This window comes from Cupressus sempervirens, chromosome 9 (assembly GCF_028749045.1).
Source record: "Cupressus sempervirens isolate cs-2001-9-10 chromosome 9, ASM2874904v1, whole genome shotgun sequence".
In the NCBI taxonomy this organism is placed as follows: Eukaryota; Viridiplantae; Streptophyta; class Pinopsida; order Cupressales; family Cupressaceae; genus Cupressus; species Cupressus sempervirens.
This window is the reverse complement of record NC_143126.1, coordinates 397,511,987-397,531,801: the sequence shown is the minus strand read 5'-3', so window position 1 is coordinate 397,531,801 and position 19,815 is coordinate 397,511,987. Positions and strand designations below refer to the sequence as shown.

Here is a 19,815-nt window from a genome sequence, read left to right as displayed (position 1 = left end):
AATTTCTTTCAAGTTTGTGAAAAAGTTCTGAAGTATGTTTTTTTTTATAGATTGCAACAATAAGTAGTCAAAGCTTAGTGGTTGGGGAAGGATCTCAAAAATTTCAAATTGATAAACGGTTAGAAAGATCTAAACTACTCCTAAGGACAATGATATCAATGGATAGTATTCTAGTGGACAAATTCCATTATAACCAAGCTTTGCTTTGCCAAGATCAACTATAACTTCGCAAGAACCATTGCAATCTTCTAAGATATAGGCAAAGAATTTTTATATCATAATGAACAATGTGCATTTAACGATCGGATTTGAGCATCTATATAATAGCAGCTATGTAATACCCACCCATAGTATGTTTTTCAGTTTATATTGTCAAACACTTTTACACTACTTTTTATGTGTGTTGGTTATTTCAGTGATATTTGAGGATCTTGAAGTATGACATTACATTGCGATTTGATATATTATGAGCCATTGGATAGTTGTGTGATATCATATGTTGATCATGTTGATTATTTGCATATGATGATGATGTTTATGTTTATGGTTTTTACTAGCCCCATACTTGCATATATAAGGTTGGCATGAATGTTTTACATTTCTTATTGATGTGTTTGACATGATGAGAGATGAAAGTCGTAGTTACTTTCTTGCAAGATCTACATAATGTATCAATCCCTACCATTGTTTGTTATACATATACATGTATGTACACGCTCCTCTTTGATGCAAATTTTTGGTACTGTCATGGACCCCATTAATGTATATACAAATGTATTAAATCTTAATAAAACACATACTTGTTCAATCAATTAATAGTTAACATAATATCTATTATTAATTTTTATTAATTATAAATTTTAATAATAAATATACTTGATTTATCAATTTCTAGTTAATCTAATTAGTCAATATTATATCAATTAAATCAATAATTAAATTATCCAAATATATATTAGAAAATAATGATCAATCAATATGTATCAACAGAAGCCTACTAAATAGCCATAATCAATAGATAAACATGTACTAACAATACCATAATTGATAAATAAATATGTATTAAAGATAGTCAATCACTACCAAAGATGTTACGTATTACAATGAGATTAATAATAATATATAACATCCAATAACTCGACCCAAAGCAACATGGAGAGGTCCTATTGGGCCAACAATGTGTATAAACAATTAAGAGATAAGACAAAGAAACCAAACCAACAACAAGAAACGAAAACAAGGAAAACCAATTTCATAGCATGTGAACTGACCATTGATAGGGCCAGACCGATGTTTAATAAGGGAAGTTCAAAAAACCATGTTGATCACTGAGAAGGGAATTTAGGCTTTGATATGATATCCTTCTAGGCTTTAATATGATAACACAAAGATTAAGACAAACTTTAATTTCGTTTCTATCTTTGTGTGGGAAAGAAAAGATTAAGGAAAAGCAAAATAGTAATCTAAGAAAGAAAAACTATTTAGGGGTACGAACATGTTTTGAGCTATATATATGGAAATAAATTGGTCTCAATAAATAATAAAATAGTTTAATATTATTATAAAATAGTAAAATAAGAAAGAACTTCAGTATTGTAGTAAATAAGTATTTAATGGGACCAAGCATGAAATTTATTACATTTTTATATATAAAAGAATGGTCTCCACTTATGAAGCAAATGTATAAGACAATTGAGGCATACCGATTCATTATATATATATATATATATAAGTGCACGTAACTATATATTATAAAAATATTCTATAATACAGCGAATACATGATTCCTTAATGCCTTACAATAGCTTGAGGAATTGATAGTTGATGTTGTGTAGCAAATGATAAGAGTAAATCTAGAGAATGTATTGGTGTCAAGTGCCCTATGACAAGTAAACCCATGGCTTTCCTTATGGTTTAGTTTAGAAGAGAAGGAATCAAACTTCAATGTGCTAACTAGCATATTTATTATGAACTACTCCATAATTTCTTAATACCTGTTAATCACTGGAAATCGATAACCTCATAGTTGAGGGCACGAAAACTACATATGGTAGTTATATATACTTAGGTAATTCTTTAATCACTCACTAATACAACTAAGCAGGTAAGGAGTTTGTGAAGGGGAGAGTAATCTGGTCACAATAAGAAGAATCCCAAAACAGTCTTTGTTCATGAGGGAGCCTCTTGGAGATTGTTTCTACTCAAGTACAGTAATTCTACCATCCACATCAAGGTTAGTGATTAGGAGAGGATTAAGGAATTGAGGTTTAAGTATGTATTGTTCCTAAATATAATCTAAATGCATAATGATATATAATAATTATTGTGGATTGGAATTCTCCTAGTATGAAACATTACAAGTCAATATCCCCAAGTATAATTCAAACCCTAAGTGGGAGTTTTAGAACAAACCAAAAATGGTCCAATAAAAGATCAGTACAGGCATCATGCATCAATTTCCTTATGTAAGAATTTGCCTGAGGGAAAAATCACCCAAGACCAAGAAGCTCAATAACTAGCACAAAATAGACCAATAGAGTATGATCAAAATAACAATATGATATTCAATTGATTGTATAGTACATTAGAGGTGCCTGTATATAAAGGCCTCTATGATGCATCTAGAATGTCTAGGAGTTAGCAATATGATAAGCTCCACAAATAAGCTCATGTCCACCAAGAATGGGTTATCCTCCATTAAGCATAGGAGTTAGTGTGATGATGAGAGGATAAGCCTACAAAGGTGTGTCACATAAAATTATGTTGTAGACACCATGTGCTTACTTAAGAGTGCGAACAACTGTGTTGTCAACATGACAACTTAGTTGATTATGCAAACTCCAGTGTTGTAGACACCATGTGCTAAGTTAGAGTTGCTTACTCCTGTGTTGTCAACATGGCAACTCATATGAATATGCAAACTCCTAGGTGTCTACCCTAAGAAATAATAAAATAATGCATTTATCCTAAGTAAACTTAAGTGTAAATAATAATTATTTACACTAACACCCCCCCTAAATGAAACTTAGGGGAATGCACTTAAGCTCACAAAAGCTATGATGAAATGCATAATGGGTCCTAGCTACTAGGCCATGTTAGGTACCCCAGTACAAATTCAATGTTGAAATGCAATGAAATCTCTCTACAAACAAAGAAAGAGGGAAAACCTCATGGGAAAAACCCTCCTCCAAAAAGAGAGATATATACAATATAGAAGAGAAGGATCATGTGACCCCCCTTGGTGAGAAATCCCTCACCCCCAAGAGATCTTGCAAATGAGTATACGTGACCTCTGTGAAGGGCTTGGTGAAGATGTCAGCTACCTACTGCTCAGTAGGACAATACTACAATGTGATGACCTGCTCATGAATCAACTCTCTGATGTAGTGTATATGAACCTCAATATGTTTGGTGCGCTAATGTTGCGCTGGATGTTTTGAGATTTCAATAGCACTCTAGTTATCACAATGGATGATTGCGGGTCTAGGTAGATCAAAACCAAACTCCTTCAGAATCTATTGTAGCCAAATAGCCTCTGTTGCTACATTCACAGCTCCTCAATACTCAGCCTCAATCGATGAAAGAGCAATGGTGTTCTGCTTTTTACTCTGCCAACAAATGGTGTCGGAACCAAGATGAAACATATATCCTAAAGTAGACTTGCGAGAATCAAGGTCCCTTGCATAGTTAGAGTTTGTATATCCCACTAACTGAAGTCCTGTACCAGTTGCAGTGTATTCCATGTATATGTGTACCCTGGATATAGTGCAAGATTTGTTTGGTTGCCTTCCAATGAAGTTCATGTGGCTCTTGCATGAAACGAGAAACCATGCCAACTGCAAATGAGATGTCAGGGCGTGTATGTGTCAAGTAGATAAGGCTTCCAACCAACTATCTATACAAAGTCGCATCAACAAGTGGAGTGGAACACTTTGTTTCTAACTTAACACCTAAAAGGAATGGGGTAGTTGTCGCCTTGCAATCACTCATCCAAAATCAAGCAAGCAAATCAAGAGCATACTTGGGCTGTGATAATGTTATCCCTGATGAAGACTGATGTATCTCTATACCAAGGAAATAGTGTAATAGACCCAAGTCTATCATCAAAAACTTGTCCTGCAAAGTAGCCTTTACGATGCCAATGATGGATGCAATACTTCCTGTAATGATCAAATCATCCACATAAAGTACAAGGAGCAAATGTGAATCATCCCTCTGAAGAATGTAGACATTTGAAGCGGAATGACATTTGGTGAAGCCTTTGGAGAGAAGGAAGAAATCCATCTTGGCATACCAAGCTCTCAGAGCTTGTTTAAGTCCATAGATAGACTTTTTCAATTTGCAAACCAAGGTAGCATCCCATATGAAACCCTGTGGCTGCTCCATATATATCTCCCCATATAGATCTCCATTCATAAAAACGCTCTTCACATCCATCTAATGAACAGCCCATCTCTGAGTTGATGCTATGGCTATTGTCAACTGAATGGATTTCATCTTTGCCACTAGTGCAAAGGTCTCAGTGTAATCAATGCTAGGTACCTGAGAAAAACCTTTTGCAACAAGTTGAGCTTTATGTTTATCAACACTTCCATCCACAGCGAATTTGGTTTGATAGATCCACTTACACCAAACCAATTTTCTTCCCTTAGGAAGAGAGACTAAGTCCCATGTATCATTTCTCATAAGAAAGTTATACTCTTCCTTCATTTCTCTATCCCATTTTGAAATACCTGATGCTTCTTTAAATGATTGTGGATCTGAAGCAACTACAATATAAGCATGTGGGAATCAGTTGTGTTGTGATCTTGTCCTCCTTGTATTGGAAGGATTTCCTACCAATGGTCCTGCTGAATCCAATGTCTACTTGGCACATCTAGGTCTAGTGGAAGAAGATGTAGAAGTTGTATCCTCAACTTCAACTCACTAATGCCTCTGTTTTGGTCAGGGACGAACATCTTCCAAGTCACTGTTTTCACTATCAATCTCTTCAATGGAGGAAGGAGGAGTTGAATAAGAAAAGCTTGGACAACTCTCTTCAAAATGTACACTCCTCTCATAGAATATAACATGTGTCTCTGGATACATTAACTTGTAGACTTTATGTGAGTCTGCATATCCAACAAAGATGCAAGGTTTGCTTTGTGCTTCCAATGCCTTGCGTTTCTATGGAGGAATTCTTGCCCATGTTGGATAACCAAAGACTCTGAAGTGCTTAACTGTAAGTTTCCTGCCAAACCATGCTTCAAAAGAAGTTACACCATCCAAAGCTTTATGAGGACTTCTATTCTGTATATAGTTAGCACAATTCATAGCTTTAGCCCAAAAGATTTGATCAAGAGACTTGTTTAATAGCATGCAAGTAGTCATCTCTTTGAGAGTTCTATTTTTGTTTTCGGCAACACCATTCTGTTGTGGCGTATATGGTAGTGAATGCTGAAGGTCAATTCCCTCTTGAGTGCAAAAGTCTATTAGTCTTGTGTTCACATACTCCCCCCCATTATCTGTTCGAAGAACTTTGATGAATTTCCCTGACTGCTTTTCCATTTGAGCCTTGAAGCTGAGAAATTTTTCAAACACTTCACTCTTATGAGCCATGAAGAAAACCCAAGTAAAGCGAGAGTAGTCATCTATGACGGTGAGTGCATAGTGACACTTGCCAAATGATGGCACTAGAAATGGTCCCGCCACATCACTATGAACCAATTCAAGAACACATTGTGCTCTCCAAGACTTCCCCTTTTCATACAATTTTTCTAGATGTTTTCCAAGTGATCAACCTGAACAAACACCTTCTAAAAACTGAATTTGAGGTAGACCATTGACCATTTTCTTGCTGCTAAGCTGCTAAAGATATTTGTAGTTGAGATGTCCAAATCTCTCATGTTACAGTTTACTTTCTGCTTTTGAATGTAATAACAAGGCTTGTGCATTTGATTTTGGCACAAAGGAGGAGACAGTGTAAAGCTTTGAATCATGATTGGCTTCACCTATTGCAATCATGGAGTCATCCTTGATGCTTTTCACTACCATTGAATCTGGAAGAAATTCAACTATATTTCCACCTCCATTGTGAGTCATTTGGTAGACTGAACAAATGTTAGAGGTAAGATTAGGAACATATAGAACATCCTTGAACACTCCATTGTTCATCTCAACTTCACCTTTACCTTCAACTTCTAGCTCAATATCATCACCTACAAAGATGTGTGGTACCTCTGAATGTGTCATGGAAGAAAAATCTTGCTTTGACGCACCCATATGATGTGTGGCACCTAAACCAATGATCCATTCTCCCTGACTAACAGTGTTTGTGAGTAAAGCATGCCCTTTGCCCTTAGAATCTAAAGATGAAGATCCTTTCTCCTTATAAGCATTAGGCAGAGGAACATTGTGTTCCTTCATGATGTTCTTCAACTCATCAATCTGTTTGTGATAACACTCATGTTCATGATTACCCATCTTCTTACAACATGCACACGTTTTCTTCTCCTGATTAGTGTCCTCCTTTTTGTTTAAATTTGAAGAAGACTTGCCTTGTTGATTTGATGTTGGTGTTGACTTTTCTGTATCCTCTTGTTTGTTGTTCTTCCACTTCCTCTTTTTGCCCTTTCCTTTGTTTGAACTTTGACTAGCTAAATTTTGAGAACCCTCACTATTAGCCACCAATGCCTTGGACTTTGACGACTTGAGAATCCCCATCGTTTGCAACTTAGTTTGTTCATCCTCTAACAGTTGAGCATAATCATCAAAAGTGATTTTCTTATAGGCAGCCCCTAATGTAGTCTTTGTGGTGTTGAAAGAAGAGAGAAATGTGTACTTGGATGGCAGCTTATTATGAATGAGATAGATCAACCTGTCATCTTTCATAGGACTACCACAATCATCTAGCTTTGTTCTTAATTCATTCACCTTAATGATAAAATCCTATATGACTCAAAGGTCTTAGGACCTAGGAAGACTAGCTCATCTTCAATTTTGTAAACATCCTCCTCAGTCAATTCTACACTAACACCTTGAACTGTCAGCATGAGTGTGTCCTATCGCAATATCTCAATGGTAAATAAGGGGAGTTAACATACAGATCCAAATCCCAACCTACGTTATCATTTGTCCTCAAATAGCGGACAATTATCTAATTGACTACCTATCCAAAATCATCAAGGTGACGTGAATTCGTGAAACCTTCCTTTAAGCATGATTAATACATTTTGCTTTGGTCGGTTTTTCGTCTCATGCAGTCATGTGATTTGATGTTGGGTATTTCAAATAGATTAAGGGTTAAAAAAATAATGAAACGATTCATTAATTATATCTTATTAAATATTAAAATATTAAATATAATGATATGAATTAATTATATACTTATGTTTATTAAAGGGACTTAATTAAAAAGTATAAGTATTAAATACTTATGTTTATTAAAGAGACTTGATCAAAAAGTCTAACCCTGCAGTTAGGTTTCCTACTTCCACCTTGTTGTGCATTCTAAACTGTGTATTTGTGAGTTTTTCCAATAAACATTCTAGCTTTCAGTATAAAAATGAAACACGTCGATCTGGATTTCTGTTTAAACAAATAAAATAGTGTATCACTTATATAACTAAGCGATGTAGATTTAGAATACTTCCCCTATATAATTAAAAAAAACACCAAAAAGGATGTTGCCACAAAAACAACTTGAACAAGGAAAAGAGACATTCATACTAGAGTATAGAATATAGAAAACTATTTGCAAAGGAGATTTGATTCAATGTTTGAAAAGATAATCAAACCTGTAATATAACATTAAGAAAGCAGTTATTGCCCATATTACGTAGTCCTGGTACTGTGAGTTCCTCAAAGGAAGAACAATGAATGTTATCGGCAGCTCGAGTAGACATCAAGATATCTAACCATTTAGACCCCAGGGAAGATGTTAAGGAACCATACTTGTAGGCTAAAACTAATCCTATTGTTCCCACTCCAACTATTGTAGAAGCAAATTTATGGTGCTTCCCAAGTCTCAGCAATCCATTGCATAGAAGGAATTTAGTATTTTGGTTACGCAAAACAGGAGGGGAAAAATCTTGCAAATTCCAATAGTTCACTATCTGTATTTTCCACATTCTCAAAATTCAGTAGCCTTGTACTGTGTTTCACAACTCAACACCCAAGAGACTTTCCCTGCACAGAATTTAAACATGTTAGTAATGGCATTCTAAGATTAAAGAATGTAAATTTTGATTTGGTTAGATAACAAGCAAGGCATCAATCTCATTGATAAAATAAGAAGATAAATCCAATTTAGAAAAGCCAAGAATGCTACCACATGTTGACAGAAAATTATTGTACATGAACTTTCATTAACAAGATACAGTTTTCAAATTATATAGATGTCAAGTGTAGTGACTTGAGGCCAGGCAGCCATTACCACACAGTTTTCAAATTACATGTCAGAAGTTGCAGTTCCATGTGACAGTACCATGGAACAATTTTCAAACTATAAGTGCTGAGTGTCAATGCCCATTAAAAATGCAAATACACTATTCGTAGAAGCAGGTTTTTGTCAGTAAAGTATCTGACTGACCATGAACTCTTAATGGTAGGATAATCAGACTTACTAGCAGCACTACCTATTATATGAATTTCATAATAAAATTAATTTCAAAGTGAGTATTACTGGTAATACATAAGAAAGATCACCCTCCTACCTTTCACATATGTGAATAAGTATACCTCAAATGCTAGTAGATATGGGAGGATTGGCACTTAGTTCATCTCACAATACAATGGTGTTGTTTCATGTCATATTTCAATGTCGCTTCATGCTACAGGACATTCCAAAGTTCACATGATGATATCATGACACTCTAAGTCCTCTTACCCTATTCTGCATATTATCAGCCCCATTCTATGCAACTATTGAACAGAGTTTCCAAAGCACAGCATCATAAGGTTAAGAAGCATCAAAATGAAAAAAAATGCATTTATTGTGCCTACCATGGCATGCCTCATTATTCCAATTGTGGATAAATCTATACTATGCGTTCTTGAGAAGAGAACTACTAAGCATAGGTCTAGAGGTCTTGCAAGCTACACTTGGGCTCTTGGATCTTGCATGGATCCTTGCATTATATAACTTTGTAATCAAGCTTCTGGCAGTGTCCTGTTGCTTGTGCGTTCTCTTTGTTAAGCACTTTGATTCAAAACTTCCACCCTTTAATAGTTCCATTTGCTTCCACCCATAATAGATTCTAATCTGTTCAAGTGTGTCGAAACTAGGGCCACTGTCCTGCCCCTGAGCAATGGAATATTGTATGAGTTTTACACTGTCACATTTCAAAAGGTTGGTGCTTCTACAGGAAATAAAGCTTCTCGAATTTGATTTGGTTGACTTGCAAACATACGAGGCACTAGCAGGGACTAGCAATCGGTGCCATAATTGTTTCTGGGTATTTTATGGAAATTTGACTTGTTGTGCCACTCTGTATATATAGAAAGGAAAATTGGATAGCCTCTGAATTCAGTTCCTCCAAGAAGACATGAAAAAAAATTGGTAGTCAACTTCTGTGGCCCTAACAACCCAATAAGGAAATTAACTCCCAAAATGAACGCTCTCTCCTACAGGATGGACTACCTAACAGTAGGTTTTGTTAGCAAAGGGGGTATTTCAGTGCGATCAGGAGCACAATGAGAAAATCAGAGTGGTACTTCAACAAGTATATTCATGGGAATGCTATGGTGGATCTAGAACCAAATATTGTAGCTTAAACAATCAGAGGAAAAGATTTTGCAACATTGTGAATCTCTTGGATCGATTTCTAGTTTTCAAAAGATGGTTAAGCAATCAATGGACTAAATCTAGCATTCAGGATGTCTCCGATACTGATCATAACCCAATTTGGATGAAAGTGTCAACTGATGTTGCTCCAAAACAATGCCAATTTCAATTGCAATGATGCTGTTAAAGAATGAGATATTCACAAAAGGATGGAGTGATAGCAGAAATAATCTCACCAGGCAAGCTAAGATATGTTAATTCTCCCAAAAACTGAAATAGAGTTGTCTTAGAGATTCAAATCATTGGTACATTGGGAATGTTGAAACATGGCATCTCCTATTCTCATATCTTGTCCTGCGCCAAATTTTCTCTTTTCCTTGAGATTGTCTTTGTCACTTGCTGGATCTTCCCAGACTGCCATTGATGACCAAACTTGACGTTTGTAGTTACTCCAAGGGTTTTTCTCTCGCCAGAAAACCATTGTTCATTTTGAAGGTGTGGATCTACAAGCAATTTCAATGATGGATGATGAGTAAGTTCAAAATGCCATGAATGAGGAGGTTGAGTTCCAATTTTTGGCGGTCTTCATACAAGCTACAAACCATCCATTTGATGGATTCCATGAGATTTCATTTGCCTTGCCTACTACATTTTTGACTTCTTGTTCTTTGCTGAATTCTCAAGCAACTGAACATTCAATTTTTTTCTTTTGAAAAAGGGTCAATCATGTTTTCTTGTTTCATGACTGCAAGTGTTGAGGTTTGTCCAAGTTTTCAACTCCAACAAGCATGGTCGCCTATAGACACTAACACATTTTGTAAATCACGAGCAGTTTTTAAATTTGTAACCGATTTTTATAATAAATGTCTTCATTGCATTCATAGATGCTCAAAGGAACTTCTATTTGACAAACTGTAACAACATTATAGCTTAGGATTTCCTCTTGCCACATTTGTTGGTATAATTGTAATAACAATTTGATAAATGTTGAAGCATTTTGCCATTGCAATCTTTTTAGTGGTCTCTTTTTTATCCCATATGAATTTCTATAGTTTGGAGATGGATTGCTAATAAAGTTTGGTTGTTTGATATTATATCTTTGTTGATGTTTCTCGGATCACTGTAAATGTACTTGCATTGCCTGTACTGGTATATGTTTTCCATATGCAACATTCTCTTCTTATATTGAACATAGGTCATGAATAGACATGTCCCTTCATGGGACATGTCTATTCAATAATCAAATAATTATGTTATATAAACTTAACTATTGTTATATATAAATATTTATATAATATATATATATATGAATATAAATATATTTCTCTCATATAATAAGATTATATGTCATATATAATTACGTGTATAGTCATATAGTTATCCAATTGAAGCTACCAAACATTAACACTCCCTCTTAGCAAGGGAGGATAAACACAAGACAAATATTACACCATTGGTAATATTAGGAATTTAAGGAAAACTCAGAAGTTTTCTACCATTAATATCACATACGATATCAAGAGTATTGATCTCCAGAATATCAACATATGATATTTATCAATTACTCAAACAAGGGTATGATATCACATTTGATATCAATAGTCTTGATCTCCAAGAATATTGACATCTAATATTCATCAAGTACTCAAAACAAAGTTTAGATATCACATTTGATATCAAGAGTCTTGATCTCCCAGAATATCGACATCTAATATTCATCAAGTACTCAAAACAAGGTTTAGATATCACATTTGATATCGAGTATTGGCCTCCCAGAATATTAATGATATTCACCACTTACTCAAAACGTTTAGATATCACATTTGATATCAAGAGTATTGGCCTCCCAGAATATCAATGCTATTCACCACTTACTCTAAATGTTTAAATATCACATTTGATATCAAGAGTATTGGCCTCCCAGAATATCAATGATATTCACCAAGTACTCTAAGAGTAATGGCCTCCTAGAATGTTAAGATGCAAGACATTCACCATTTACTCAATTTATTTCATCTCATAATACAAGTTTATTGTAAGATCATCACCTTACAACAACTTCTCCAAATACAAGTGATGATCATTTGGAAGTCGTCACTTCCTCGTGATGTACACAGGGGATAGGCCCATACATAGTCACAGTCCTCTATACTGTGACAACTTATTGAACTTTAGAGAAACCATCTCAACATGGTTTACTCCCTCTTAATCAATAAGATCGGGTTCACTGAAGGTTAACCAAAAATCATCCTCAATCTTCTCCCTCTGAATCTTAATCTCCCTCTTTTTCCTGCAAGAACATTCTCGAAGGAAAAGATCAAGGTAGCTCTTATAGTATATATTAAAAAATAAGAATGTCAACATGAATATTAGTAATTTAACGCATGGCCATTACTAACAACAATATAAATAATTATAACATCTCTCTTTATTTTCAATAATAGAATTAAGATAACAGTACACTTTAATTTCTATATATATGAATTTCCCTTCAATGCCATATTCTCCAAGAAATTATAATAAATAAATTTCATTTCATTTCATTTCTATAAATATTAAGATACTTTCATAAATATATTATTGATATTTATTTTATTAAATAAATGATATTTACCTTTTATACCTTACTTGATAGGAGGTAGGTCCTTATCACCCAAGAAATGTAATTACCTTATTTATTCTAGTTTGTTACCATATTCACTTGTGGCAGCTGACCCACACCCCAATAGTCCTCCCATCACCATTTTCACCTCTTATAGTCAAAGTATCCTTTAAGTATATCAAACTCCCTCTCCATTTAAAGGATATTAGACTCCCGCTTCATCAGTTTCTTATAATCCACTATGATCGTGCCTTATATCTCTACATATATGACTATGTCATAATTGTGCCTCTTCTTAGGCTTATATGTCTTCAAGCAACATCAGCGACCCATGCAGTGGTTAAGGGGTGCAAACTGATTCCAATGTGACTCTAGACTAAGACTCGATCTGCAGTCCGAGCACTCATTGCTCCTCACACTGATCTGCCTAATGCAACACCCTTTACTCAAGCTCGAGCATGATCTATAGATCACAATCATTGAGAGTTAAGCCTATTTGACCAGGGTGCATATCCAATCGTCATTTGTAATCCCTTTGTGAAATTGTTCCTAATTTTTTAACTCTAAAGTCTTCCAAGCAAAGATATTCAGAAGTTCTCTCTTGCCATTATGACTACAACCACGATGGGATGTTCATTTATTTTTTAAAATTTTTTTAAAGCCTCCAATATGCGCTCCAAATTTGAATCGCCAACTTCCATGCCTAATGATGTTGACTGTAATATGTTCCAGATTTTCCCAATCCATCGCTGAGTTGGATTTTGGGTGGTCTATGTACTTGACTGATGGCTCCTCTTCACTCTTCCCTTATTCAGATTGTTTTCTCCCGATCAGTGACTGAATATGGAATCCACTGGTTATAAACTTATAAGTTCATATCAATTTCTTACGTCTAATGATTACTTAAAGCTTCAACCAATATCGTGCAGTCACAAAAGAACATGTAGAGAATCCTGTCGTCCTATTGTGGGTTTAACACTAAAATACTATAAGTTCCTGGCATACAACGCAAAGATTTTATGGCTTCTGAAATCCCAACTGCTAGGCCAGATGTTACATAATTTGTACGCATGACAGCGATAGTTTTACCACTTTTCACTCTGACTACTAGGTGAGATGAAAGGTAAAGGGACTAAAAGGTGAAGAAGTCTTCTCACAAGTTTGAAAATGGAAATTTACTGCCATTGTCACCCTCTGCCACAGGTGTGGATAAATGTGATAAAGAGAAGCTGTCACTATTAATGCTTCATAACTTCTTCCATAAAACCAAATCTATTGGATTAAGTTTGCAGTGTAACCCGGCTCTGATACCATGTTGATGTTTCTCAAATCGCTGCAAATGTACTTGCATTGCCTGTACTGGTATATGTTTTCCATATGCAACATCCTCTTCTTATGTTGAACATAGGTCATGAATAGACATGTCCCTTCATGGGACATGTCTATTCAATAATCAAATAATTATGTTATATAAACTTAACTATATATATATATATATATATATATATATAATAAGTTTATATCTCATATATAATTACATGTATAGTCATATAGTTATCCGACTGAAGTTACCAAACATTAACAATCTTTGAGGAATGTATATGCATAACTCATATTCTGTAATAATTTTAATGTATTGTTTCTCTTAGTAAACTTTGACTATGTAATCCATTGAATTAGGCACCAGTCCTACAAGCTCACGATCAACTATACCCTGAAAAACGATAAACATCTTTCATTGGTAGTTTAGGAGTAGGTTAGCAGCTGATATGCACCTCATGTCTTAGCGATTTATCCATTAAAGCATATAGCAAGCCATGAAAGTTATTATCCCAAGGCATCATGTTTTCTATATCTTCATCTTGCCTTTGTAGAATGATTTTTTATTAGCTGCAATGCCCTTTTTTCAGGTTCTTTAGCTATGTAGCTGGTGCTAACTTTTAGGGATTATGTCAGCCTATTCAAAGGGGTTTTTTAATGTTGGTAGAGAGCTCCATAGTAACACAGGGGGCACATCTAAGCCGCTTTTGGGAGTCGCACCTAGGACAGGGGGACGACATTCCCACGTCCCCAACGGCACCACCAAAATGCCGCCAGCAAGAGGACGCCCACGAGTCCCCGTTGGGGACGTGGGGGACAGGGACATGTCCCTCGACCTAGCAGGGAACGTTCGATCGTCCCCCATTAAAAAGTGCAAAAAATTAAAAAAAAATTAGAAGGTTTTGGTTTATTGTTTTTTAATGTTTGGTAACCCTAGGGTGTATGGGGCCCATCTAGATGTTGAAATCCCATTAAGTCTCTTTGTTTTCTCACTTTTATTCATTTCATGGTTTACTAGTTTTAGCAACAGCATCAAGAAGAAGAGTGAAGAGCTCATAGAAGGGTGCTTATTTGAGTGAAGAGAGCATGTGGAAAGCAAAAAGAAGTAAGGAGCAAAAAAAGGGGAAGCAAGATTTTTCAGCTTGTTCAAGAGATTTGTGAAGCAAAAGGTACGGTTTTTCATGGTTTTTTAATTTTATTTTCTGATTTTTCAAGTCAAAATCATTGTTAGCTTTTAGTTATTAGTTGAATTTCATTTCTAGATTTAGTTGGTATTTCTTGTTTCATTTCCTTTTTTTTTTTGCTTGAATTTTACTTTTAAAATTTGAGAATTTGAAGGGCTTAGGCTGAAAGCATGTATTTATTTTATATTTTTTTCATTTTGTGAAATGCAATGTGAAAATGAGCTCCCAAGGTCATGACCCAAGTGGGTCAAATCACAATGATAATGACATGGATTTAGAGGCCCATTCTCATAGTGATAGCAACCAAGAAGATAATAACCCTTAGGCTGAAAATGATGAAGAGAAAGAAGAAACAAATTCAGAATCAACAGATAATTGGCCACCCGGTCCACCAACTACAGATTTCCCCTCCACTCTTTTGGCAAAGTGGGCTAGGGGTAGTTATGATTATGAATCTCCTCTCAGATAGTTTGCAGCAAGGATAACTACATGGACAGCTGCAGGTGGTGGTATAAGGAAGTGGAAATGTAACATTTGTAAGATAGAATGGTTTGGGAGCATCACTAAAGTGAATGCGCATTTCCTTTTTTCGACAAAAAAAGGTGTGGGTGCATGCGAGTTTTTGGCGAAATCAACAAATTTGCATTAGAGAATTGAGTTCATCAATCTTTGTGGTGTTCCAGATGACATGGGTATTGAGGTACCTACCACCTTGACTGGTAGGAAATATATTCATAGTCTTCAATAGGCTTATGAGCAAGAGCAACCACATTATTCTACTCCTAGTCCTAGGGGTAGACCACAATAGAGACCTACGACTACATCATTTGCAGGGGCAGCCTCAGGTCCTTCTACATCTAGTGTTATGCCTAAAGCACAGTCCAGCAAGGGGAAAAGAAAAGTGTCATCTGAAAGTAGCCCCTTTACTGATTTATTTAATGCCCACCTGAGAAATGACATAGAGGGGGGCATTGGTAAATTTCTTTTTTCTAATGGCATACCTCTTCATGTAACATGGTCTCCTTATTATAAGGAGATGATGCAGCTAGTGGCAAGGGGAGGAGGACCATCATTTGTGCCACCAAGTGAGCACAAATTGCGGACTACAATCTTGGATAAAGAGTATGCCAAGATTGCTTTAGAGAAGGAGAATTTGAGGCCTGTTTGGGAGGAGTATGGTTGTAGCATCATCATAGATGGATGGACGAACATAGGAATCGTCCACTCATCAATATCATCATTACACACACAGAGGGGCCATTTTTTCTCAAGGCTATTGATTATTCAGGGCATTGAAACGATGCTGATTTTCAGTTTCATATACTTCGGGATGCTATTGAGGAGGTTGGACCACAAAATGTGGTCCAAGTAGTGATAGATGTGGCACCTGTATGTAGAGCCGCAGGGAGACTTGTTGAGACAACTTACAAACATATTTGGTGGACTCCATGTTGTGTGCATGCCATGAACAATGCACTAAAGGACATGGGGAAGATTCCTTGGATTAAGGGAGTAGTGAGCAATGCTAGAGATGTCTAGATGTTTATCTGCAATCACCACAAATCACATGCCCTTTTCAGGAGCTTCACAAGGAAGGAGTTCTTGAAACCAATTGAGACCTAATATGCATCCTACTTCATTCTTTTGCAGAGAATGATTGAGTTGCAGAAGCCATTGCAACTCATGGTTATGGCGAATGAGTGGAATAGGTTGGATGGGTCCAAGATAGAGCAAGGGTTGAGGGTGAAGGATGATGTATTTTGGGGTGATACAAAATACATCATCTCTTTCATCACTCCATTTTTCCAGGTCTTAAATATGAGGATGTGGATGAAGCTACTCTTTTAAGAGGTGTACGAGTGCATTAATATTATGCTTGACAAGATGAGACCAATTATGCGAGAGAGGGACCCGACTTTAGTAGTTTACACTGAGCACATTCGGCCTATTATTTAGCATAGATGGGACAGCCTCAACACTCCCTCACATATGGTTGCTTATGCTTTGAATCCGAAGTGGTACATGCCTAGGCCTGTGAGAGTTACACCACTGAATGATGATGAGGTAATCTATTATCAATTTCGAATTTAGTACAATTGCACTTGAAAGTTAGGAGTTAGTACACTTGCACTTGCAAATATTTAATTTGTTAATTTAGTGATTTTAAAATTTGAATTTCAGGTGAAGGAAGGATTCTTCAAGTGCATTGATATGATGTGTGACATTGAGACAACAGGGAAGGTTCGCGCTAAGTGGACCAAATTTTCTACTCTTAGGGGCTATCAAGCTAGAGCAAAGGCCGACATAAAACCAATGGCACAAGAGAACCCTATTTTGTGGGGAAATTGTCATGGACCCAAATCAACAACTACCACACTAGCCATCCATCCCCTATCTCAGGTTTCATGTTCTCCAACTTTAGAACCCTTACTTTTTACTTTCAAATTTCAATTTCACTTTTACTTTAGTCTTCTAGTCATGAATTTCAATTTCAATTTTCTGATTCTCATACTAATCATTGGATTGTTATGATCTTATCTTAGGTATCTAGTTCTTCAGCTTCTGAGAGGAATTGGTCTACTTGTAGCTTCATCCACTCTCTTAAGATGAACAAAATTACCTCTGAGAAAGTAGAGAAGCTTGTGGCTGTACATTGTGCCTTGCATGTCAAAGATCGCAAGACACGCTTGTACAAAGAAAGCCCTACAACACGATGGGATGTGGAGCCAGAAGAGCCCTCACAAGTTGATGAGGATGCAGATACTTTTGATGCGGGGTTGATTGGTATTCCTCTCGCAGCTCTTACCCTTGAAGAGGCTGAGAGTTTGGCGGATGAGTTTGTTGAGCTTGAGCCTCAAGTTGACATGGATGATTAGAGGCCTCTAGGCAGCCTCTATTGCATTTTGGCAGCCCTTGGGCCTTTAGTACTTGACATTTTGTCTTTTGATTTTGTAGTTTGTACTTGAGACTTGGATATTATCATATTTGTCATTTGAAGTTTTAAACATTGAACATTGAACATTGTGATCATATCATGGTTGTTTCTATTTGATGTAATTAAGTTCATGATGCCACTGAATGATTGATAAGATAATGATACTCATACTTTGATACCATTTGAATCTTCAATCTTTGATTATTTAATTTTAAGTTATTTGATAGAAGTTAGAACTTAGAACTTAGATATCTTTCATTGTTCACTGTTCAATGTTCAATGCAATGTAAAACTAAACTAGCAATAGCAGTCTTGATGAGCTTATGCTTCATATTTATGTCTTATATTGTTACACATCTTTTCATAATTAGCATTTAAGTATCCTATGCGTTGTATATACAATATAAACCCCGTTCCCCCACCACCGTCCCCCCATAGTCCCCAAATTGAGGCCACTATGTCCCCCCGTCCCGAAAACTTGTCCCCCAGGCCAATGGAACTATGCGAGAGCTCAAATGGTTTGTAGGATCTGCTTGACACTTTTTGAAGGGACTTCTAACAATTTTCCATACCATTTATAATGTCAACCTCGACAATGATTTGGTTAGTTGGCAAAGTTACTATTTTTGGACAAGTGTTGATTGCTAACATTGATGATTCTTTGCAACATAAAGTGATTTGACATATTATTTTAAATAATAGTAAAATACTTAAATCACATCAAATATTTAACTAATGTTATTTGATTTAATTTTAGGACGTTATATTGGCGTGTAATGTTTCACACATAGTAACATGGAAACACATTCCTCCCCACCTTTTTGCCCCATGTCTCGGAGACGGGGACATACCAGGGACTTGGGGACTCAGTGCCCCTATCCAATGGCACCACTAGATGCTGCCACCTCTGCCGCCACCAGATTCTGATACCTCCACCGAGGATGGGAGCACATCTCAGTGTTGACTATTTGCTGATTTGACAAATTATGTTCAATGTTCGATATTCCAATTCAATGCAATGTTTAGGAATTTATTTTTTACATATTTATGTCTTGTATTACAAAACATATTTTCATAACTAGGCATTTTAAGTACCATATGCAATAATATATACAACCTTCGCCATCCCAAAATTAAGGCCCCTCTGTCTCCCTGTCCCAAAAATGTGTCCCCTTGTTCTGTCGTCCCCCTGCCCCCCAAGGTGGTATAAGTATGGTTTCACATAAAGTGCCCCCGTCCCCAAGGGTGCGGTAACTATGATCTCACATATTTAAGTGCTTTCAAGGTGGGTGCCAACTTAGGGAGACATTAGATGAATTTAAAATTAAATTTAAAAAAAGCACAACCTTGAGCTTGAAGTTACAGAAAAAGGACTTTTGGAGCACATATGCAGCATGTTGATTTTATTATTTCTGATGTTTCTCTCTGAGTGTTGAGTTAATTATTTCTGATTTTTCTTTCTAAGAAAGCCCTGCACGGTTGCAGAGATTTGGACTAATATTTTGAGGAATGTTTCGGCACAAGTTTTACTTTCCCAATATAAGATATCGTGTCAAACGGTTTTCTTGAAGATATTTGTTTATTTTCAAGATTTGGAAGGGCAATAGAAAATATATAATAGATAGAAGTAAACAAATTCATTTGCTCACACGAGTGAATTTGCAGATTCTTGAACAGAGAAAGTTTGTAACCTTTCAAAATACCAATAAATTGAGAATAAGAGAAGTTTCATACATTTGCAAAAATGATACATAAAAGAACAATTCCGCATCTTCAATTAGCAGAAATACAATTCATTTACAAGTTTTGATGAGAGGCTATGTCTTCTAGCACTGGAGGGAACTAAGATCAGGCATAATAGCTTGGCTGCAATAATCTTCTTGATACTTAATGGATCCCTATAAGGAGGCGACAAGGCATTTAAAAGTATGATTATCACTCATCTTGTTGTTTGTATTTGCAATTCCAGCTTGGAATTGAGTCTTTTGTTTGTAGTTTCAAAGGTGCAAGA

At 36.0% G+C, this 19,815-nt stretch overlaps 1 protein-coding gene across 5 annotated transcripts in view; it reads right to left on the bottom strand.

Moving 5' to 3' along the window:
• Nucleotides 1–19,815, bottom strand: part of UBP27 (ubiquitin-specific protease 27) — a 180,505-nt gene that overhangs the window by 105,156 nt on the left and 55,534 nt on the right. For 2 of the 5 annotated variants that reach the window (XM_089800317.1, XM_089800318.1), the window contains exon 2: nt 7,776–8,166. The exons of 1 other annotated variant lie outside the window; for it this stretch is intronic. In XM_089800317.1, the coding sequence (XP_089656443.1) occupies nt 7,776–8,108 (333 nt within the window). In that variant the 5' untranslated portion in view covers nt 8,109–8,166. Of the gene's footprint in view, nt 1–7,775; nt 8,167–19,815 lie in introns of those variants that run through there. 2 more of the 5 variants (XM_089800319.1, XM_089800320.1) reach the window with 1 other exon arrangement.